The following is a 25,121-nucleotide window of genomic DNA, read 5'->3' as shown; positions in this document are numbered from 1 at the left end:
TTTGATGCAGTTTGGCACAAGATGAAACCTATGGGATCATGCAAGTGGTAACTGCATCATGATAATAGACCCTCCCCATTTATCACGTCTAATCCAGGATTTCTTGGTCAAAAACAGAATTCCCATTTTTCCTTTCTCAACCAGATAACATTTCTGGTTGTTCCACAAACTGACAAAGCCACTGAAAAATTCTGATTTGACAGCTGGGAGTTGCAGATGAATGCAACAGCATAATAGGTAACCATGAATACAAAAAGTTTTTCCAGCAATGAATGACTGCTGGGCAAGTATGTGGAATCACAAGGTAACTATTCGAAGAAGGAACAGATTTTGTATAAATAGATCTCATGTATTTTTGTCTCATCAGACACCGACTGTTAAATATTTATTAATTCTCCCTATACCTGCTGATATTTATTAAATAATAAAGAAAATGTAATAATAAAAATACACAGAAATCACAAAAATTTTACACAGAATTTTTTGTAATTTTAAGTTACACATAATGAAGTAAAGTTTTAGTTCAATCTTTTATTTATGAAACATACAAAATAATAAATTTTAATATAACATTTTTTAGTGGCAAAATTATAACTATTTTGATGATTTTGACCATAATGGTTGATGAACTTTTTAAGCAACAAATCAAATCAAATTTAATAAATACAAGGTTTTTAAAACTCACTTTATAGTGTATTCATTTGTGTTAGCAGTCATCCTCAGTGACTGATGCTGGTGTTCTCACCTTTTTCTTTTCTTTTCTTTTTTTTTTCCTGTTTAGCCTCAGGTAACTACCGTTTAGATAATTCTTCAGAGGATGAATGAGGATGATATGTATGAGTGTAAATGAAGTGTAGTCTTGTACAGTCTCAGTTCAACCACTCCTGAGATGTGTGGTTAATTGAAACCCAACCACCAAAGAACCCTGGTATCCACGATCTAGTATTCAAATCCATGTAAAAATAACTGGCTTTACTAGGACTTGATTGCTGGAACTCTCGACTTCCGAATCAGCTGATTTGGAAAGATGCGTTAACTGCTAGACCAACCCGGTGGGTTGGTGTTCTCACCCTGGCGTCCGCTTTCATTACGGTTGTTGGTTTTTTTAGTTAGTTAGACATTTATTAAGACTGCAGCAGTAACTTAATAATGAAGACTGTACTGGATTTGAATTATCTGTTCACTTACATGTCTTTGATGTATGTGTGTGTGTGTAAATATATATATATATATATATATATATACACACACACAACTCATGATGTAGTACTTTATTGTGTATGTATAGAATATCAATATCCTTGTATTTAGACAACTGTTGTCATTTGCATCTATGAGATAATAGGAAATGTGCTGAACATGGATAGGGAGAAAAGACTTTTTCTTTTTTTGTAGTCTCTGAAAAAAATCCCACTTGTATTAAGTAGATGATACCATTACATTAGTATATGATTTTCATTATGTGTTTGGGAAATTTCATTGTGGGGATACGCCTAATGTTTTTGTAATTTTTTTTTTTAGCTTGATATCTTCAGATTGGATAAACCAATTTTTATGAGAATTTGTTGAAGACTTCTGAATGTGGGTCACTGATATCATTAAATTTTGGTTATAACTGGTCAGGGATTGGGAAGATATGGTTACCATGGGTCTCGCATTTCAAAATTTTATTTAAGAAGTAGAATATTTTTTTTACATACTGTATACATGTAAATTTATATACTTATACCATGTGTTTCAAAATGAATATCAGAGGTTTAAAGCTATGTAAAATTTCTCAAGTTTCATGTACATTCATTAATTACACATGAAATGAAAGAGCAATGCGCTCAGTTTAGCTGTGTGCAAGCTCATAAACTATTTCTTGTATCTTCTGCTTGAAAGTGTTCTGTGTTCTGCAATTTGCAAAGTCTGAATCTGTAATTACCATTCAACATGCGTTCTGTTTGAAGTTCTGATGAGATCCCCGAGTGACAATAACATTCATAGATGATATAAACAATTTGATACCACTGTATTTGTAAATACTACAAATACCACTTGTATTTGTAAAGGGAAGAGTACAGGATGACTGAGTGTGTCCGAAGACAATGCTGAATCTGTAAGAGTCTTTTATGTGTAGTTCTAGGAAATCTATAAGAAAAGCTAGTCGCGAATTAGCAATCCCAGTGCTGTTTGTGTGCAGGGTTTTAAGGAAATGCTTACAGCTGTTTCAAGCCCTAAAGCCTACAGATTATGATTTGTGTGCTAGCTTTGCAAATGAAATGATGCACTGGGATGATGAAGACTTTCTTTATCGTGCCATATTCAATGACGAATCAACATTCCATGTTAATGGGAAAGTAAACATAATGTGCACATCTGGTGATCAGAAATTCATCACGATATATTACAGTGTGAAGGAGACTCCTCAAAAGTGAATATTTTTTATGCTATGTCCCAAAAAGTTTATGGCTGTTCTTTTTTGCAAAAGTAAGTGTGTCTAGAATGAACAATCTTGATATGATACAACTACAGCTCTTTCTCAACTGTAATACAAACCACAGAACTGTATTTGACAACAAGATGGTGCACCTTCTTAATGGCATAATGCTGTACATGATCAGTTGAATGAAATTCTCCCTGACCGCTGATCAGTCATCGAGGACCAGAGGACAAGACATGTTTGCTGTGGCCTTCATGTTCACCTGAACTGACCCCTGCGATTTTTTTCTTTGGGGGTTTATAAAGGATCAAATATATGTGCCACTGTTACCAGCTGACCAACCCGACTTGAGACACAGGATTAAAGCAGCTGTCGCATCAATTACCCCAGACCTGCTGATTAAAGTATGGGATGAACTCTCATATGGGCTGTATGTGTGCCTTGTGATGAACGGTGCTCACATTGAACACTTACAGGAAAAACTATTTTTTCTTTCATTTCATATATAAGTTATTAATGTAAAAAAACTTAATAAATAGTACACAACCTTAAAACCCCAATATTCGTTTTGAAACACACTATACTTTAATGTTCAATGTAATTTTACTTTTAAGCAGTCTGTTGAGGGTGAAGCTCTTAATAGTTAACTTTTTTTAATGGCAAGGTCAAGAAAGTTACAATCAGCTGTAAATTTAATTTATTGTGGATTTAGAAATTTATGTATGTTGACAGTTGTTTATATTGTTTCTGTTGATTTGATTATATCAATATATCTGTGCCGGTAAACTACTTTGTGAGCATGTTTTTGTGATGTGTATGTGTGTGTGTGTGCGTGTGTCTGTGTGCACACGCATGTGTGCTTTGTGTTGAAGAAGAATTTCTACCAGGATAATTTGATGTGTTCTTCTAGTAACATACTGGGTTTGAGTTTGGTTTTAAGATTGGAGAGCATTTTTATTATTGGAATGTTAGTGAACAGATTTATTATGTCAAATAATGCTAATGTTTAGTTATAGGGTAAGCTGATGTATTTTATCTTGTTCATGAGGTCTGTGCTAGTTTTTATAAATGTGTTAGTATTTATGTTTATGTATTTTTTGATAATCTTGCCCATGCATCAAGCAGGTTTTTGGGCTTGGGTAAATTTTGACAAAATACGTTAGAAAGTTGTTTGTGTATTTTTGATAAAGACTGAAGGATAGGGAGTTCAGAGTGATTTTTTAGGAAGCATTTTTTTTAGTACGTTTTGATTTGTTAATGAAGTTTCCAAAAATTTCAAAATACCATTGAATGGTATGAATATACAGAATTTATGTGTTCAAAGAAAAAAACTGAAATGCAGGAGAGACACAGACTGAAATATTTACAGAAATAAATATTGAAATGTGAAGTAAGTAAGCAGTAAAAGATATACAAAATGGTAACGTTGATAGATGAAATTCCCATACATTTCTGTAAGTGTTAAGATGATGAGAATCATCTACATTAAGAAGAAACATTAATTATACGTAATGCAATTTATGACCTAAACTTTTATTTTTTACAAAACTGTTTTGATATCGATCTTAGAAACAATGCACAAACAAGTGCACTGAATATCAAACTGTATGTCTAGTAAGATTTGATGCCAAAATCCTAATTAAGATAATTAACTGAGGCTTAACAATTAAAATGGTATCGCTTTTAACAGGTTTTTCATGATTTTTGAGAGATTATAACTTTTTTATTAGTACAACACACAAGAAGGTTTTTTATTTTCTCATAAATATCTACAAAAACACTACAAGATGTGCAAATTTGAAATTTTAATCACCAACCCCATCAGAGTTATTTGAAGCCAAAATTTGATTTTTTTAAAAATTCATAAAAATTTAGAGGTAAGTATATCACTATTAATATTATTTATGGTAAAACTACTAACATATACCTACAGGTAAAAAAAATAATTCAAACTGTGTATGCCACCTCTGCCTCTTGAAAAAGATTACCAAAAGTGAAATTTCAGTTTTTCATGTCCAACTTTATTGGTAATTTTCTCATAGAAAGAAGAGAGGTAGGTAAATAAATCACTGGACCAATCTTTTACCTTGAGAATATATGAACAAATTGCTTTTTGTTTCATCCTTCCAGAACCAATGGTTTTTTAATTATGATTTTTTCCGTAAACCCTTAAAATCACAAAAATGGCCGCCACAAGTAAACTGCTTAAATAAAAAGTAAATAGTTTTAAGGTCCTGAGACATGTAGGAAACAAGTGGATAAGTTTTCAATTTTTTTTGAATTGGTCATGCTTATGTTTTTTGGGGCACTTTAAATGGATTGACCCAATAATGATTAGATGATTCAAATACTTTACACTTGGGTTATGTATTTGGGTGATTCTACTCAGGGGTGGGAGATAATGAACCTAATTTTTTTGCTTCTCAACAGTTATCAATTTATATATCTTCAAAAATTTTTTTCATTTTTTTATGAATCAAAAGAGTTCCTTATTTTTGGCTGAAATAGGTCATATATTTAAAAATGTATGTGATTTTATTCTGAAGTCAACTGGTTAAAGGAAGTACACTTAAAGGTAGTCTACACTTACGATTAATTAAATATCTTGATAATGATTTGGCATACAATTTTGAAATTTCTCATAATGAATTGGGTGTCAAAAATATTAATTATTGTAAAGCTTTTGAATAAAAAAAAAGAGGAAGGGGTAATTTACATACAGGATTTATTTTGTATTTCAATATTGATTTGTTATACAAATTTCAACTGTTATACACAGTTGAAATTTTGTAATTAAATATACATGAACTATAACTCCTTAAAATTGTCAATCCCAAGACTAAGATTAAATATTTTTTCCCCTATATATAGCAGTCTGTTGAGGACAAAGCCAGAGTACTCTTTGCTGGCTCTTTTTTTAGTTGTGTATGGAGTGCACATATATAACTTCAAATAATTTTTTTTAAACGTAGTACCAAAGTTACTAAAGAAATGTTGCTTTTTTTGATAAAATTAATGTTTTATCTGAATAAAACTTGAAGTATGTTTGAATTTTTTTCAATTATGAGTTACATCAAAGTTATAACCTTACCTGTTGGTTTTTCATAAATAAAGGTTGGCTGATCTCTAAAATATATATTTAAAGATTACAGTAGAAAAGTATATTAAAATATTATTTTGCATGTCTATGATTTTAAGAATCAATTTAGCTATGTAACAATTCAAATTGACAAAATATTTTTTGAAAATTCACAATATTATGAAAAACATTTCAAGATTTGAATACTGTAATTAATGGCAAAAACCTGACAAGCCAGAAGCAATATATGTTAATTTTATGCCATTTATAGTGGGTTAATTAGTATAGTGAAGGCTGGAGAGATAAATAAATTTTCATTTATACTGATACTAAAGAAGCTCTCTTGACTGTTCAGATGGTACCATCCTAATTCTAGATTTACCAGAATTCTAGAGTGTTACCAGGTCTTAATCTCTCAAACTTCAATAAGCTGGAGTTGCACTCAGTGCTAGGACACCTAGGTATTGAAGATAATGAGAAAGTAGATGTTCCTGAAAAGAAGCGTCTTCTCCATTTCAGGACCTGAACTTATATGAACTCAACTGATGTTAAAGCTGCACTTTTCAATTAACCCCCACAATGAACACACTAAAAACTGGTGTAAGTTAGGGTAATACACTAAACCTAACTGATCTCTCTCAAACCCCATCTGACTGAAGAAAAGTTTTGGCTTGAGAAAAGTTCTATTTTTTATTAGTGAACATAAACCATTTCAGAGGAATCTGAATAATATAAATTTACTTCAAGGAAATTACATTTCCCTGAAATGTAATTCATAAATGAAATGAAATTTTCATTTGTTTCATATTATAATCAAGTTCTTATTATAGTCTTATAAGTCAAGTTCTTATTAGCATCAGAAGTCACAACTTTAATGAATATTGTATTTCTTGAGCAACCTGATGCAGAAGTTAAGTATTCAATCGAAAAGCTTGAATTTAGCCTTGGAGTCAGATAGAATTAGACCCAACGAATATTCCACCAAATAAATAAAACTATTAAAAACACAAGCCTCTGCAAGTAAAACATAATGTTTTTAGAGTAGATGATAAAAATGAAATTAAAAAGAAAGTTATTTATTTTAAAATAATACTGAAAGAGAAATTAATACAGGTGCAAAAGTTAAGTATCTGAATTGAAATGGATTGAATCAGAATGGTAAGATACCCCTAAAGAACCAAAAGTTATTAAAATATAAATTACAAAGAGCAGAGAAAACTCATAAGATGCAATAACCTCAAATTCAGTGCTGAAACAGAACATTCTTTTCCAATGATCAATGACAGTATAAGATAACCTGTTCTCTTTAAAAGTTACTTTTGGATTTCCTAAACTGTTGACTAAAACTGAAATCTGATGGTTTAAAATTCTTAAAATATTAAATTAAGAACATAAAATTATCTCTGCAGTCAATAAAATTTTTCTCAATTTTCAGCAATCATAAAATAATGAAATACCTTATTAAAAAAGTAAACGATTTTGTTTTAGTACTCTAATTAGGGTAACATAAAAAAATTAACAATTTTAGATTTGGTACCTTACCTTAAATTATTTATTTCACTTCTAGCAGTGGAAAGCTGTTCTTGAAGTTTACAAATCAATTCCGCGGTTGGCTCTGCCATAATTAGTGAAGTGATAAGATTAAATTATGGTACTTAAATGTTCTTTACTTCATGTTTTAAATTAACACTTAAAATAAGAAAAAATACCATAAATACTGAACAAAAAAACAAGTACGGAACAGAAGTTACATTCACACCTCTAAATTTTCGAAGTCAATTATCCAACCTCAAAAATTTATTTCCATGTAAACAAAAAAATTTGAAGTACCAACATGACGTAGTATTATTGTAGTTAAACTATTTATCTAAGTTAAAAATAAAACTCAAGAGCAAGAGATTAGAGGAAAGTAAAATTGAAACGAAGGTTACTACTAACATCAATTAATATAAACAATGGTTTTACTTAAAGTTATGATTTCAATATATTGTTATGATCTCCATATACTAGTTCTTATCTCCGTATACTAGAGATCTTATTGCGTAAAATACATTAAAGAGTTCAATATTGAAGCATACTTTAGCGTCGCAGAATGAGTGGCTGGGAACTAAATAAAACCATTACACTCTTGCGTAACTACAATCGTGATAGTAGGGATGTTTATTTTACTCAAGTCAGATAACCAAAGGAATGGTCATTTTTGCAACACAAGCAAAAATTTACGGACACTTGTAGAAAATTTATATAGAGATAAGCGTTCAAAATACAAAATTAGAACACATCTACTGCATCGGTTTAAAACATGGTTTTATCTCTTTTCTTACTTGACTCTACGCATGCGTATTTTCATTTTATTTAGTTCTAAACATTTATTTGGTTGCGCTAATTTATAATTAAATTTTACCAACTCAAATATATGGATCTTCTATAAAGTTATATAGAGGTGAGTGTACTAATTATTTTTTACGTGATCTATTATGTACCTACCCGTCAAATTAAATTATTTATTTATATCGATCACAAAATTTTTAAACGCAGCAGCGGAAAAAAATGTTTCAGTGGGGAAATAAAATGAGCAAAAAATTATTGGTTGAGGTACAAGTATTTTTCATGTGTATGATTATGAATTTTGCAGTATTATCTAGAAAGCAAAAAGAGTTGAGAAATTTTAATTCTAATATTCGTTTTTGTAACTGAGCTATAAGACACAATGACCTAGTCAAATATATTCAAGAGTGTTTATTACTCGGGCGAGTCTTCAGAAGACCCTCATTAGATAATGCAGGTCTTCAAAATTTTCAGTAAAACAAACGTTTTTTTGCAACTTTTAACGCTATTATATCTAGCGAAAGAATAGCGAATTATATTAGCTAGATTATGGACATTTAGGCCTGGTGATGATGAGTTAGGACTATTTTATTGGACTGAAAAACAATTGAGATTTTTGAATCTATTCTAATTATGTTAATTAGATATGTTACGTTTGAATCTATTTATATATCTTATTAGTCTAATGAAAAATTGGCTGGCAATGAAGAATTCAGGAAATTTTATTATTTAATTGGAATATGTTGTACCCTATAATACTATAAGTAAACGTTTCCAGGAAGAAATGTATCGGTTTAACATGAAACTAGTGCAGAAGATGCTGGAAGAAGGTAAGGGAATTATATAGCAAAATGTGAATTGGTGAATAAAAGAAACCAAATATTTGGTCTAAAAGGAGAATATGGTTCCATTTGCAGAACATGTCAGGAAATATTAGAAACAACTGAATAATTTTATTCTAATTTATACAAGGGTCAAAATCAGTAAAAATTAGAGTTGCCTGTTTTTTTTGTTTTTCTGAGCGAAAAACGCCTCCGGGTTATCATCCCCCGAACATGGTATACCTGTTGTAATAAACAAAGATATATTACATTATAGAACTCAATTTAATTAATAAAATTACAATCTGCTTAACAGCAATTGGCATGAACAGCTGAAACATACTACAGTTATTCAAATACTTAAATACAAACGGACTGCCCTAAGAAACTATAAAACATAAAATAATATCGTTTCATTACTCCCTAGAGTAAACTTATATGTTACTAACTTATATTGGTTTGCATAATTTCTCCCGCCACCACCCAATTCGGTCGCCCTAAAGCATAAGACCGAATATCTGTGCCTTAAACGACTACTGAGCCTGAAACAGTTTAGTGACCAGTATTCTAACATAGCTACTAGAGCTTACCTAACGGCGTGAGTGGACTAAGTGTGGTGCCATACACAATTGGGTTATGTGTCCTAACTGCTCACTTGTCATATATTTGCTAAAATGGGTTGGCGCAACCCATTAACTACTAAAAATATATATGACATCCATAATAAAATTTATTTCGTCTAGGCAGCAATTCACTGCTACGCCTAGGTAGGAAGTTATTTTAAAAACACCAGTGCATACAATTAAGGGTCTGCGCTGAGCACTTTTAAATTTTTAAGAAGTGCTCTATTCATATCCAACCTATGTGCCCAAACAGGCGCTGCGTAAGAGGTCATGTTTTCGAAGACACCTCGGTACACCATCTACATTTGACGGCCCGACAACCCATACTCTTTCCGAGCAATCCTACTAAGTTTGTGCATTACTGAGACGGCATCCGCCGCTACTTGCCTAATGTGGTTGCTAAACGGCAAATTTTCATCAAATAAAACACCTAGGTTCTTATGAACTCTAACTCGGCTGATTACACAGCCTTTATATTTAATATGGGGGTTATGACTGTATGATAATTTTTCTGCAATCTTGAAAAGCTCGAATGGCACTCGAGCTGAAAAAAATGCGGTGAGCTCTGATGCCTAGTGGAGCAGCAGATTTCGGCTCTTCTTGGGTTTGAATCAGATGTTGGTTAGAGACTACTGAATCAAAAGTTGGATGATCTCATTGTGCTTTAATACGAGCTACGTAAGTGCAAATCATTTGATCCTTTCAGATAATTTAGATATATATTAATTACGTGAAAAGAAATATTTTTGTGCAAAATGAAAAAAGGGGGAATGAGAAAATGGGGAAAAGGGAAGAAGAGAGGAAGGGAAAAAGGAAAGTATGGAAGAAGGGAAAAAGGGAAGATGCCAAAAAGGAAAGGTGGGAAGAAGGGAAAAAGGGAAAGGTTAAGTTTTGTGAAGTTACATAATGTTCAGTTTTTTAATGTTTTCTCAAACTTTCATTTTTGTTCATTTAATCTCTATATACTCATATATAGCAATGGCGAAGCATTGCTGGGTCAGCTATTAATACTATATACTATAGTGTATAATGCCATTTAACATAAATCCATAATAGCTGTAAACCTGAGGTTTTTGAATCCACACGCATGTTCAACATCGAACGGAGACCAGACAGGAACGTGAAAGAACATTTGTCATTGTGTGTAGAATGTACACTAATTTCTAGAACGAAGACTCATCTCAAAGAGCTTTACATCTCAACAGTTATCGTTGTTGACAACATAATTCAGTGATGAGTCATCGATCTGGAATTTGTGCATGTCCTCTACGTATGATGTCAAATGTTTTTTCACGTTTCCTGTCTGACCTCCATTAGGTCAGTCTTTTCATAAGCATTCCATTCTACCTATTTGTTGTCTTTCTCTAACCATTTTGTCATCATTGAAAAGTGTTTCACATATGATGCAGACTTTAAAGGCTAGGTTATTTTACGCGCTGTACATATCAGAAATTGTGCCACCAGTAAACAGTTCTCAGTATATGAAGTGAATGTGTGTCTGTGGCGGAATATGAAACAGAAATTATTTGTGTGTAAACGAACGAAAAAATCTTTTTTGGGATGGACCAAAACACGAAAAATATCTGGAAATCGATGCTGCGTTTTGGCCTATTTCAAGGAATTCTGCACAAAAGCTCTTCCAGTGACAAGAGATGGACTGATGTTAAAGGCCAGGGAAATTGCCAGGAATAATGGTCTTCAATTTAAAGCTGGCCATGGATGGTGTGAGAAATTTATGAAAAGGTAATGACTGTCATTGTGTCGCAGAACCTACATTTGCCAGAAGTTACCATCAGATTACTGGCATAAATTAGTGCAATATTAAATATTAAAGACACAATTAAAGACAGACAATATTAAAGACAGATTAAAGACACAGTACTGCCTCAGTCTGATTGGTAATGCTGATGAAGTTGCTGTATTTTTTGATTTGCCACCGAATTACACTGTAAATGAGAAGGGACAAAAACAAGTAACGGTAAAAACAACTGTTTATGAGAAAGTAAAAGTAACTGTTATGCTGAGTGCTAGTGCTGACGGAAATAAATTACTGCCATATGTAATTTTGAACAGGAAAACTGTACCAAAAGAATGGTTCTATGATGGTGTAATTGTTCGAGCTCAACAGATCGCCTGGATGATGAGTGATCTAATACAAGATTGGTTAGGATGTGTATGGGAATGTAGACTGGGTGGACTTCTGAAACGAAATAGTACGTTAGTGTTGGATGCTCTTTGTTGTCATTTGTTTGACATAATTAAAACAAAACTGACAAATGGAAAATGTTATTTAGCTGTAATCCCTTAGTATGACTAGTCAACTACAAACTACTGGATGTTTGGGATAATAAATCTTTTAAAGATCGTATTTGTGCACAATACAATCAGTGGTTGACTGAAAATGATTATCCCCTTACACTGAATGGCAAATTTAAACGAGCAATACAGCTACGATTGTAAAATGAATTTCAAAAGCTTGGATTTGCCATCAGAAATAGTTAAAAAGACATTCGTGAAGTGTTGGTTGTTGAATGCACTGGATGGTTCTGAAGATGATGTTCTGAAGATACTTTGGAACCAAAGTGACGCAGTTGAATCTGACTCAACAAAAGACTCAGATGAAACTGACAATGACTCGACAATATAAAAAGCTAACAAGACACATTGCTTAGTCATGAAAAATTACTGTGATTAGTGATAAAATACCAGTTTTATAAAGCTAAATACATATGTAGCTAACTACATTACATTTGAGTTACTATAATACAAAATATAGTGAAATGCTTTTGATTTAGGTGTTCTACTGCATATTTGAATTATTCAGTAAATTATTATTTGTAGCTACTATTTAACTTTTTATATTCATTTTTCAAAATAGGATCAACATAATGAAAAATACTGATATATACAAAATACTTATATGACTTACCGTAATTTATAGTAAATAAATCAAAAGTATTCTAATATTTCTACTGGATATTTTTATTTTTACAGAAATTATCAACTAAATTTAGAGTGCGTCTTAAATTTGATGGCATCTTAAATTGAAGAACTACGATATTTTTTTAAAAACTCATTTACTGAAATCTGAAATGAAACAAAAAATTTTATAATAGAGGTTTATTATTTATCTTTTGGCTAACTGACAAATTTGGCTACTTAAATTTCATAACTTAGTTTTCCTCACAAATGTATGAATATGCATTAAAATTTTGTTGTGCAATATAAAGGGCAATGAAATTAAATAAACCAATAAGAACTAGAAGATTGGATCAATGATATTACTACAGAATTGATAACAGGTTCAACCTGTTTACAATTGAGTTGATGTCCAATATTACTTTATTGTGAAAGGTTTGCTCATAATTTCATTTATAGCTCTATTCTCCTTTTACAGACTAGATGCATATAAATTTTCTTGATCCAGTTTCTCTAATTTCCTCATTATCATTTCCTTCAGCTTCAAAATCAGCTGTATTACAATGCTTTGTAAATCAGACACCCCATTCTCTTTTACACTCCATTTCAAAATAAATCATAATGTAGAGTTTTCTGCCGTTAAATGTAGATGGTGTTTTTTTATTTAATTTGTTATTTACTTGGTTTGTTTTTACAAATTATTTTAATAAGAATTCAATATGCAAACTGGGATCACATTGTCAATAATTGCTTTTCGTAGATTCCTATAAAGAGAATTATTATGGATTTCCATAATATAAAAAACAAATTGTAGGATACCAGGATCCTTGAATGATATGGTTGGTGCTCTCTGTGGATAATCAACAAACTGTTTTTTGTCTGATTAACACACAATAAATAAGAATAATTACTAAAGTTATTTGCCTTCAAGACAAAGCCAGGCCTTCCAAGCTCTTCTGAAATATAAAGTATAAAGTGTAAAGTATAAGTATAAAGTATAAAGTATAAATTTATGTGAAATGTTTTGAGCATACTTTTTTATTTATATTTTAATTAAACATACTCAAAAACAGGAATGAATAATGATAAAAGTAATTTGTAATGAACTGTAGGTAGAAAATAAGGTCTAGGCATACAAGATATAATATACAGGAAATAAGCCAAAATTGGCTTATTTGCTTATCTTATAAAATTGACTTGTCTGCTAAAAAAAAAAAAAAAAAAAAAATCATGTACATCTAATACTCATGTCATATACTCTAATTATAAAGTTATTATATATGAGCGTGCTCCATGCTTTTCTTTTTAGTCATGCACAAATAGAAATTTAAAAAAAAGTAATTCTCTTGAAAAGTATTTTTTACTTTTTAGTATGAATTGTTTTTGTTATTTATTTATTCTGTGGGAAGAAAAATGTATTTAAATTTTTTTTTGTTTTAATTTCTTTGGCAGTTTTTTCTGCAAATCAAAAATTGAAAACTCATAGGCTAGCATCATTGTGTAAAAATTTCACATATGCTAACATAAAATGTGCTGATTGCATTCTCGTTAGCTGTAAGATCAGCATTCAATTCATGATGTCATTATGTCTAAGCTCTAAACTAATTTCATGTACTTGTGGTGTCTCTAGCGCCCTACATTTTAATAGCATTTGCGTTGACTTTCCAAGCGAGCTTCGTAATCTTGAAGTGTCTCTACTGCATGATATTATGATTCGAGCTAGCATTGAAGTGCCAATCAAACTTCACACTGTTCTGGTTTTTTGTTAGCTTTGTCAATTGTATTTTGTATTGGTTATGAATATCCAATATTGCCTGCTTGGCTTCTTTATACTCATTTGCTTTCTTTTCTTAGACACACTTTTTCTAACTGTATCTTTTGCTGATCACTTTCTGCATCATTGTAGAATATTATTCATTTCCTTTCCTATGTGCTTGCTGAGATTTGATGTCTTTTGACTGTAAGTAATTTTTCTAAAATAATTTTTGAGGAATGATATTATTTCATATTTTATTTCCTCCACAGGACTAAGTTGTTTGAAATCATTTGAACAAATTAAATCTCGTAAATTATAAAATCGCTTTGTCAAGTGTTAATTTTACCACAATTTTTAGTTTGATAACTAAATCAGATGATTAGCATACATAAATTTTAGAAGGTAAATTTACACTAATTATATTAAAATTTGTTTCAACAGCCACCTCATCTACTCATACTGAATCGGCAGTCAAATTCAATTGGATTGACAATTACATCTTATTGATTCTGCTCCCTTCCTCAAGATCCCCTTGTATTTCCGACAACTTATTTATAAATGAACTATGTTTAAAATACAGAAATATTTAAAATGAAATATGGAATATTTTATTGTCACCCAACTTATGTTGCTGTGTAAAATTTCACCATTGTATGGTGAAAATTACTTTAATTAAGACTGCAAGATTTGAGATTTGACTGCAAGGTTGAATTACTGTAAGTTAAAGAAATGAATGTAAAAAAAAAAACATTATTCATGATTACATAAGAAAAAAAATTAAAAAATACATTTTCTTTAGCTTATTTTTGATGATGTTAAGGCACTTAATGTTACTGAATGACAGTAACCTATATGCCTTTGGATTTAAGACTTGTGAAAGTACTCCAAGAATTCAGGTGACTTTTAAAATGTTATGAGGCCCTTTGGGTGTAAATTCCCCTCCCTGGCAAAAGAAATTAGTGTGATATGTAAAATAAAGTTGGACGTGGAGGGTTTAAGGCATATCTATTTCGATTTGGCCTAGACCATACAGACTCCTGCTCTGTTTGTGAAGTAGAGGAGACGGCGAATCATGTATTTTTCAGATGTCCCGAATTTGATGTGGCATGTGGGGAAACACTAACTATACTTGGTAGAGTGGATATGTTCCTACTGGAGGAGTTATAAGAGATTATGCTAGTGAAGGTAGATTACTGGGTAGCAGTTGCTAGATTTGCTAAAGACGTAATGGACAAGTTGCACGTGGCTGAGGGGGCTTGAAGAGCAAATAGATGCTGGAGGGTTCCAGGATGGGGAACAGGTTTGCAGGTGAGTGTCTAGGGAGCTCTCCGACCTTGTGGGGGTCGCTTGGATTGCCTGGAGCCCAAAGTTAAAGCTCCTCCTTTCTGAAGTAATAAACAAGCGGTGTCAGAAAGTGGGAGGATAATCAGGGGGGAAGTTTAGTCGGAAGGGTGCAGGCACACATATGCACTTAATAACATTTAGTGAAACCTGTTAGCAAGCCCTACATTCTGCATATAAATGGTATTCCTACACCTCTATAAAAAAAAATCAAAAAATCATTGTTTGGCACCCATAAATATGAACTTTGTACACCACTATTTAGAAAGTTAAAAATGTTAATTTACATTTTTATGAATCTACAATCTTTGATAAAGAGATTAATCCACCTACTCTTAAAAAAATATAAACATATCCATCTACCAAACCAGACTATAGGACTATTTTTATATAACTTGATAGAATGCTTAGGCTACAAGTAAGTAATTTACATTTATGTTGCCATTTTTAACAAATTACCAAATCATTTAAAAATTCTTCCCACCAATTTATTTAAGATAAAATTAAAAAATTTTCTCTTATAGAAACAATATGGGGAATCTTTAAATAATTCTAATTGAAACAATTAAAAAACCCAGAATTTTTTTGTATCCTATTCAACATGTTAATAAATACGTAGTGAAATATGACATTTTCATGTCACTTTTTGAATTGTGATTAATTTTTATATTTATCATGAAATTTATCTTAATATTATTTCATTTGTTTATATTTTATGTTTTTAATAGTTAATGTGAATTTTAATCATATCTATTTCTTATTTTATAGTTAACTGTATATTTTGTGATGCTCTTCTGATCAACATTTTACTGTGGTTCCTAGGCAAATCTTAGGGCAGTTCCTTTTTTATCTGTGGAATAGTATATCTATCCATTCCTGGTGTGAATCATATAATGTATTATTTTATATTAATCAGAATAAATTTTTTTGTATTTATTGTTACATATCAGCATGTCAAACTCATTGAAATACATAAATATTTTCATAGAAAATATCAAGACCGTTATTGCAAAATTTTTGTTGAAAAGAGTTAAAAGATACTTTCCACTTCCCAGACAGTCTTAGATCACTCTCAGTAGTATGTCACCATTCCTTTTTCTAATTTTATCAAAACCCTGACTTCCTGCCTTTATAATTATTTTTTTGCAATGTGTTATTTTCATATAGGTAAAGTTTGTTTTTAGTCCTATTCACATTTCAAATAAAAATAAAACTAACATTAAAAATATTAGGCTGACAAAAACTGTTCTTCAAAATAAAATGGCTGACAAAGGATTGCTTAAGTCTCCTGACTTTGCCCTTCCCAGATTTTTTTTACCACATAGTACGGATAAAATACACAATAAAGTTTTTAAGTATTAACGACTTAATTATGTACTACATATAGTAAAACTGAGAAAAAGAACAGTGTAAAAGATTCAACAACTAATCCAAATCCTTTTTTAATCTTGTTTAAAAATTAATGCCATTATAAAAATAGAAATTTGTTAAACCATTATACAGACATTTTATAGACCAGTTTGGTTCATAGAAATTTTTTAAACCATCTTTTAAGAATTTATGTTGAATCTGTATGGAGATATTAATCAAAGTTTCAGTTAACGTAAGCCTATATTATGTGTGTACATCTTCCAGAAATCTGTATAATCGTTTTTAATATTTTTTGATGTATTAAGTCTTAAAAGTTTATATTTGCAGCAAAAATAGCTGCTGCAGCAGCAATACAGTTATTTATTCCCACAGAGTAAAATGTTTAATTTCAAAATTGTATTTTTTCAGAAATGGTTGTTGATTCAATTTTTATAAGATTTTTTAAATGTCAAATTTTTAATAGAGTAGTACTTTTTTTAAACATTTTATAAAATTATAAGATAAAATCAATATTTGAGGATTTAAGTTTCTTCAAATTACTGGATAGTATTTTAGGTATATTGTTCTTTATATAAATTAAATTTTGTAAATTTATTACAACAGTTCATTAAATAAAAGATGATTTAAAAGAATGGGTATATGGAAGGACACACATACTCTTACTTGTAGATGTATTACTAACTTCTTTGAGTATTTTATGTCTTATGCCATAGTCAAGCACTGTAGTTTTAATGAAACGTTTATTGAGTTGTTTTTTAACAGATGTGAATTCTATTCATTGATTATAATTACATTTAACAGATCTGGTTACAAAGCTAGCCTGTTATAATGAAAGAAAATAAGGTGGTTTAAAGCTCCAGAAAAAACACAAAAATTATACGACAATACAAAAGTTAAAATACTTCTGTTATTATTGTATTGGCATTGAAAAAAAAGACAAAACAAAGATGTGGGTATACCCAGTTGTTGAGATAAAACTGGGAAAAAAGTCATTTTAATAATTTATTATCTGAAGTAAGGAAAGAAGAAGAACATTATTATAAATTTATTCAGATGTCAACAACTATTTTTCACGAATTTCTCATGATTATAAGAAAAACTCTCGTAGTGAGAACCTTCATATCATAGGAAGAGAAACTCGAGTAACTCTCAGGTACGTAAAGAAAAGAAATAGCTAAATTAATCACTTCTACTTTTTATTTTCAAAAATACTTCACAAAAAATGATACATTAAATGTGAAATCCATTATGACTTTTATTTATAGTTGTTCATTTATATATTGCTGAAAGAGAATACAACTTCATAGCAAGAAGTTGATGTAATCAAATACTTTAAAATATTTATAAAAAGAACAATATTACAACAATGCAGTATGCAGTTAATGTAATCTCCGTAAAAAAAATCATATAGCAGTTTGAATTAAAATCAAAATCAATCTGATGTGGACACCACATCACTTCCTTGTATGTCTGTTAAATTACATGTACACACTTTTTTTTTAAAATGAGAAGTACATTAAATTTTATTTCACTAATAACTTCTGATCTTTCTTCATATATTTTTTAAATTTTTATTGGATTATTATTTTTTGGAATTTTTTTTATAATCAGAGGTTAATGATTGTTAACAAATCAATATTGTTAAATTAAAAAAAAAAGTTAAAAAAAGGGAAATGAAGTCAGATTCGCAGCGATGTACCTTCCCATTTTAAGATCCAAATATTTCATTAATTAAAATTTTATTTGGCTATAACGTGTCTACACGGCAGAACTTACTGCCATTCAGCAAGCTCTTCGCTACATAGAACATTATTGCGAAGAGAGAGTGCTAATATGTTCCGATTCTCTTATTGGACTTGTTGCAATTCGGAACAAGAACATTAAGGATGTCCTAATTGCAAACATCTTATCCATTTTGTACGTTCTAAATCAATGAGGACAGCGATGCGTATTTGTATGGACTCCAGGGCATGCTGGTATTACAGGTAATGAAAGCGCAGACAAAGCTGCCAGAAAGGCAACAGTCTGCAATAATTTAGATGCATTTCCTGTAACAGTGTCAGATGTTAAAAACCGTCTAACTAACATAGTAAGAAACAAATGGAGTACTGATTGGAGGAATTTAAATACCAAATTAAACTCGGTGAAAACTTCTCCATATAAATGGAAAAGCGACTTTAAGTTAACTCGCCATGAACAAGTAGCTGTGACCAGACTTAGAATCGGTCACATGCGATTAACAAATTCATATTTGTTAACCGGCGAAGAAAGACCAATGTGCGGTGTTTGTAATAAAACACCGCACATTGGTGTTTTAGCACATTGGTGCTAAAGACAGTCAAGCATCTAATAGAAGAGTGTACCATATATGAGGACCTCAGAAAGAGGTCCCGTCTTAGAAATGAGATTACTGCTGATCTGGATAATGGAAATGAAGAAAAGATAGTTGCATTTTTACACGCCAGTGGACTTCTTGGAAGTCTGTAAAAGTGAAAAATTTAAAGCTGTGATAAAAGAATCTCTAAGAGGTATTTCATTTAAATATGGAAGTCTCGAAGCGTGGCACGTGTAGTGACGGGAGGTAGCCCTCTTGCCTAGGCCATCCTGGCTCGTCTGCATTCAAGAACAGTGAGTCGGGGTGTTCCGATGATGGCATGGGGGACCCTCAAGGGTGGATTGAGGACGCGAGGCTATGGGTGTGCCTGTAGCCTGTTTATAAGGAGAAGTCAACTGCCACGGCACCCTGACGCGACTAATATACTGCTTCACGGCGGTTCTTGTCGCCCCGAGGGTGCTTAAACAAACTACAAACGAGACAGGTAGAAGAAGGAAATGGTATTGTAGATATATAATTTTATTTTCATGTTCATTGTGAATTTTATCTCAATTTTTAATATCGGGGCCCTTTACACCCCGTAAGTTTGTGCTTTTAAATAAAATGTAAGGGCCCTTTACACCCTTACATATGACGATCCAGTTGGTGATACTAATTTATTTTAAAGAATGTGACGAGGGCTAATGACCCTAGCAGTCGATGCCCGTAAAAAAAAAAAAAAAAAAAAAAAAAAAAAAATTATTCGTATCTTCGTGAGTTGCTGATTAACAAAAGTTTAAGATTTCTGATGTGTCGTATAAATAAAAGTTATTAATAATTGAACTATTCCGTAGAGAACTTCTGTATACTGGTTACGAAAGTTAATTTCGACCTTACGGTGTAAAATATTCAGTATTTATTATAGGATTATTTTGGTGAATAATGAAAAATGAAAAAGAAACGGAAAAATAAAGATAACATGAAGAAATATATCTAAAAAAACAAGAAGATGAATATGAAGAGGAAGAAAATGTTAAGAAGAAGGGAAGAATAAAAAAATTAAAGATGATAAATACAAAGAGGAAGAAAATGTTAAAACCAAAGAAAGAATAAAGACATTAAGAGAAGATGATAAATATAAAGAGGAAGAAAAAATTAAGACCAAGTAAAGAATAAAAAGATTAAGAGACGATGATGAATATAAAAAGAGAGAAAATTTTAAAGCTAGAGAACTTGTACACAAATTAAGATCAGACGAATTAATCAAACCAAAGAGCGATTAAATGATTGGCAACAAAAAACAAATAAACGAAATGATAACTCTGACTTAGGGAGAATATTGTCCGACAATATCAAAGGAGTAATGAACTAAAAGATAAGAATCTTCTGCAATTTATTAAAGATGTATGTCTCAGTGTATATGTTGTTCTTATGAGGGTCTATTTTTCAGTCACTCTGTAGTTAACTTTAATGTAGATAAAATTAAACAGAAATTAAACTATAAAATCCAAAAATAATACGATTCTAAATTTTAATTTTCAATTAGTATTAAATAATCAGATGTTTCACCAAATCTATTTATTACTTACACAAATATCTCTGAATAGATTGTAAAGTTACAGTAACATTACAATAAACAAAATATAAAAAAAAATAAATCAAATAAATAAAAATACAAATACGTAATAATGCCTATTAAATTACATATACACATTTTTAAAAGTTCATAAAATTTTATTTCACTAATAACTTCTGATTTTTTTCATATTTCTATGTTTATTATTATTATTATTGAATTGTTATTTATTGTAAAACTCTTTTTGCAATCATGGGTTAATAATTATTAAATCAATATATTTAAAATAAAAAAAAATTAAAAAGAAACAGGAGATTCGAACCGAATCTGATAATCTGTAAAAGTGAAAAATTTAAAGCTGTGATAAAAGAATCTCTAAGAGGTATTTAATTTAAATATGGAAGTCTCGAAGCATGGCACGTGTAGTGACGGGAGGTAGCCCTCTTGCCTAGGCCAGGTTGAAGTCTGATTCGAACCGATGTGCCTTCCCTTTTTTTTTTAACCTCCGGGACCACTGTTAAGTATTACTTCAGAGGATGAGATGAATGACAATTTTGCGAGATACATACGTACATACATAGGTACACACTGACGTCACGCCGAAACTAGTCAAAATGAATTCAGGGATGATCAAAATGGATATATCCTTTGAAATCTGAACACCGAAATTTTTCCTTTACTTTTTACAGGGAAGTAATAAATCGTAAATTCCAAGTTAATTTTTTCCATTCTTTCAATGAATTAAATTACTGTAATCTAATTAAACTAATACAAAAATACGCTCCAATTTAGTTAAATAAATATTAAAAAAAAGAAATAAGAAAGATTAATAAAAGTATTTTAAAAAAGTTTGGGAAAGCATTGCAAGACTTTTCCGCCTGCCGCGCCAGTTAAGTCAGTCATATACTACTACCTTGCACAGGTTTTTCATTGCAAATCCTTTCCAGCTTTCCCGGAAACTTTTAAAAACATATAATTAAAAAAAAATTTCCGAAATGTTTAAAATTCTGGGCTTCGTTTCATTGGAGCTTTTTTGGTTGATTATAATAATTACCAAAGTAAGATAAAGCATCAAAATTTCCAAATTTGAAATAATATTTTTTTTTTTAATTTCGGAGGCTTCCTTACTTTATGGGGACAATTTAGTAAACCCTTTTTTTATAAAAAAGTGATCGTTAGCAGAAAAAATAAATTTAAGAAAGAACTGTTTAAAAATATTGAAAAAATAAAGTATAACTTTTATAATAGTAATGAAAAAAATTACTCTTATTTTGGTTCTGGGGTATATGGTCCAAAATTACTTAAATCTTAATTACCCTTTAAGTGACAAAGAAAAGTAGTTTCTTTTTTTAGAAATAAAAATTAAAAGAGTTAAGAGCTAAAGAAACAAACCATTGTATTTTTTGATGGTGAATAAATTAAAAAAATGTTTTCTGAAGATTCATAGATATATTCATGTACCTAAATATAGGTATTTCATATAGCATTGAATATTCTTAGGTTAAGCTCAGTAAATGTGCTTAAGTAAAGGTTTTTCTAAATTTAACTCTCCCTCCAATAAAGAATAAAATAATAACGTAAAGATTTTCAAAAACTTTTATGTGTTTAAGGTACGGGGTTTTTCATTTTAAAATATTGTTGAAATTTTTGATAGCTCTATACGTGATGAATAAAAAACTAAAAAAAGAAAAAAAGAAATTAAACTGAAGGGCCTAAAGCAAAAAACCAAAAAAAAAAAACATGTGTTTCAATTTTAAGAGGGGGGATTGATTTTTTGAAAAAAAAGTTTTTTTTTAATTATTTATAAACGTAATGTAAGTAACAAATTGGCCAAAGTAAAGTGCCTCTGAAGAAAATCGAAATCAGGTTTTATCGCGATATCTCCCTTAACGAATTTTGAAAAAAAATAATATGATCAATGCCACATAAATAGAAATATTTGAACCAAATAGGTTCGGTCAATCCTGAGATATAAGGCCAAAAGCACTGCGGCACACATATATACGTACGTACGCATATACATACGTCTTTTTGGTCAGATGAACCAGTTGGACCCTAAAAGTTTGCAGAAAAACCCGAAACTCCAATTTTGACGTGGATCACCATTCTTTCTCTCCTCTTGCTATTTTACCTATATTTTCTGGAAAAGTAATACAATATAAAGAAATAAACCGAAGTAATAAACGTTTAATAACAATGTAACATCGAATTTTTTGAAAACTCGCAACCGACTCGGAAAGTCATCTTCGCCATCCACCGAGTCCGTTTAGAAAATCGGTAATGGCGCTGACTGCTGTGTGTTCTTAAACGAGTCTCCATTACGTTGTATTTCAGAACAATGTATGTGTATCGACTCGATTATCAATTCGATAAATATTTCGGTCATAACAGCTGCATGTGTCAATGTCCTTAGGTGGAATTAGAAGTTGTAGCATTACACGACAGACCCTTCAGTCATATATTATTGAATCTTGGAGTGTTAAAATACTCTAAACTTTTTTTGTTGTTGTGCAATTCTGATGTTATCAAAGTTTATTGCATAAGTTGCATGTTAATTCTTATCTTAAGTAATAAGTATGAGTATTATTTCATTTTCTTTTGTCGTAGACAGAACAATTGCCTTTATGTTATATTTAAAAAAAAAAAATTATTAATTTAATACAATTAAAATAATGTGATGGTAACTCCTACACAGGGTTTTTCTTGGGATTACCTAATTTCTCTTTACCTATAAAAGAAACTGTAACAACAAATTACCTAAGAAGTATGAGACTCGTAGATATACTAGAAACTATAATAATGTTGCTAGTTTTTAAGTAAAATTAACAATTTAGTTGACATAAGAATTCTTTTGTATGAAATTATAATGTAGCTATGAAATTATTTAAAAAAGAGAGAGGAGAAAAAAAATAGCTTATTGGCCAATCACCCAACAGATATGTAGTTCCTAGATCGGTTCACCAAGACGCTCTGATTTTGTATCTTACTTTTTTCAGATACTAGAAAGAAAATTAGCCAGATCAGCCGAAGGGATAACGGGAAAAAACGAATTAAGGATATAACAAAGTGGTTCGTGATTAGAAAAGACGACCTATCTTTGAAGGAACCGCTATACGAAACAAATACGCTAATCAGAAGAAAGCTCTTTGGCATATGGAGCCCACAATTCCGTAGAAAAACAGGACATTTTTACTCAGACAGGAACAGAACATTAACGCTCAACAATTTTGAGTTTAACAACTTAATTTGAACTCTTCTGTTGCTCTTCAAAGTACAGTCGTTTCATGCTCATGTATCAGCGCCTCCAGTTCTTCTGGTCGAACGAATCTTCCTTCCTACCATTTAACCTCCCTTTAAAACTATTCCACTACCAGAATTTAGATGACCCTAACGATATCTTTGGTAAAAAATCAAACACAATCTTTAATATTTCACTTAACCCGTCTTCTGATGTCAAGCCAGTCCTAAGCTATCTTCCACTGTTTAAGATAAGATTAATATTAAATTGTAGGTTTCTCTTGGCTCTCTGTTTCGTCTTATAATTTTCTACCTCCCAGAAACCTTTTCCAGCACTTTATTTTCAAAGGAAGATAATTTTCTTTCCATTTTTTTCTAACCGTTTAATTTCTATATTCTTAGGTAAAAAAAAGTGTGATTTTCTGTATGTTTAATCAGAATTTAAAAGGGTTATTACTTTTTCCTTTGCATGCACCGATGTTTAAGTAAAACATAAGAACTGTTGGGCCTATTTCAATGATTATTTTATCGATATTTTTGTTAAAATTTATGATAGTATTAGCTGTAAATTTATTAATTCAGATAATTCCATTTTTGGGTTAGCAATAACGCTGAAAGAGAAAGCACGCCGTGTTTTATACTTTAATTTTTTGTTTAACATTTGTCTTTTGATTAAATCTCGTTTTCTAGGAGGTACATGGAGGAGGAGGTATGTTTTCCGTATATAAAATTTAGAAAAAAAACAAAATTTTATTTTAATGCTTTATCAAAATTTGATAAACTGCTTTTGTGATATCAGCTAGAAATATCCATAATTTTCTTTGGCAGGTGATTACATTTTTTTTTTACAAAAAAGGAATTTAGTGTATATATAATTAAAATTAAGTCTAAGTACTTGATTAGACGTGTGTAATTTTCATGTTATCATTGGGTTCCATACAAAACTGATGTAGGATCTTTTCCTTTAATGGCTTATTTATTTCAGTTTGTTTTTTTAATTATCTCGATGTGTTTCTGCTTTAATGATCGTATTAGATTACGCATGAATGATGTAAAATATGTTAAAATAAAATTAATATGAACTTATTTTTTCTAGAAACTTATATCTGTTATTTCCTATTATCAATTAGTCCCCTCTCTAGACGAAAAATTATTTTTGGCATTTTTACTCCCTTTTTCGAAGTGAAGGAAGTATTGAGATCGCGAAAAATGTTGGTTTTCAGATTTCAACGGAAATATTCATTTTGACCATCTCTGAATCCATTTTGACTAGTTTCGGCGTGACGTCTGCACGTAACTATGTGCGTATGTATCTCGCATAACTCAAAAAC

General features: G+C 30.7%; 1 protein-coding gene across 2 annotated transcripts in view; it reads right to left on the bottom strand.

Annotated features, from left to right (window-relative positions):
- The window catches only part of LOC142321754 (tRNA (adenine(37)-N6)-methyltransferase), a 49,193-nt gene that overhangs the window by 17,766 nt on the left and 6,306 nt on the right, over nucleotides 1-25,121 (bottom strand). The window contains exon 1 of one of the 2 annotated variants that reach the window (XM_075360109.1): nucleotides 7,047-7,319. The exons of the other annotated variant lie outside the window; for it this stretch is intronic. Within the exon in view, the coding sequence (XP_075216224.1) occupies nucleotides 7,047-7,126 (80 nt within the window). The 5' untranslated portion in view covers nucleotides 7,127-7,319. Of the gene's footprint in view, nucleotides 1-7,046; nucleotides 7,320-25,121 lie in introns of those variants that run through there. 2 annotated transcript variants of the gene reach the window in all.

This window comes from Lycorma delicatula, chromosome 3 (genome assembly GCF_047948215.1).
Source record: "Lycorma delicatula isolate Av1 chromosome 3, ASM4794821v1, whole genome shotgun sequence".
Lineage (NCBI taxonomy): Eukaryota > Metazoa > Arthropoda > Insecta > Hemiptera > Fulgoridae > Lycorma > Lycorma delicatula.
Note: the sequence above shows the minus strand (reverse complement) of the source record. Positions and strands in the feature narration are given on the sequence as shown.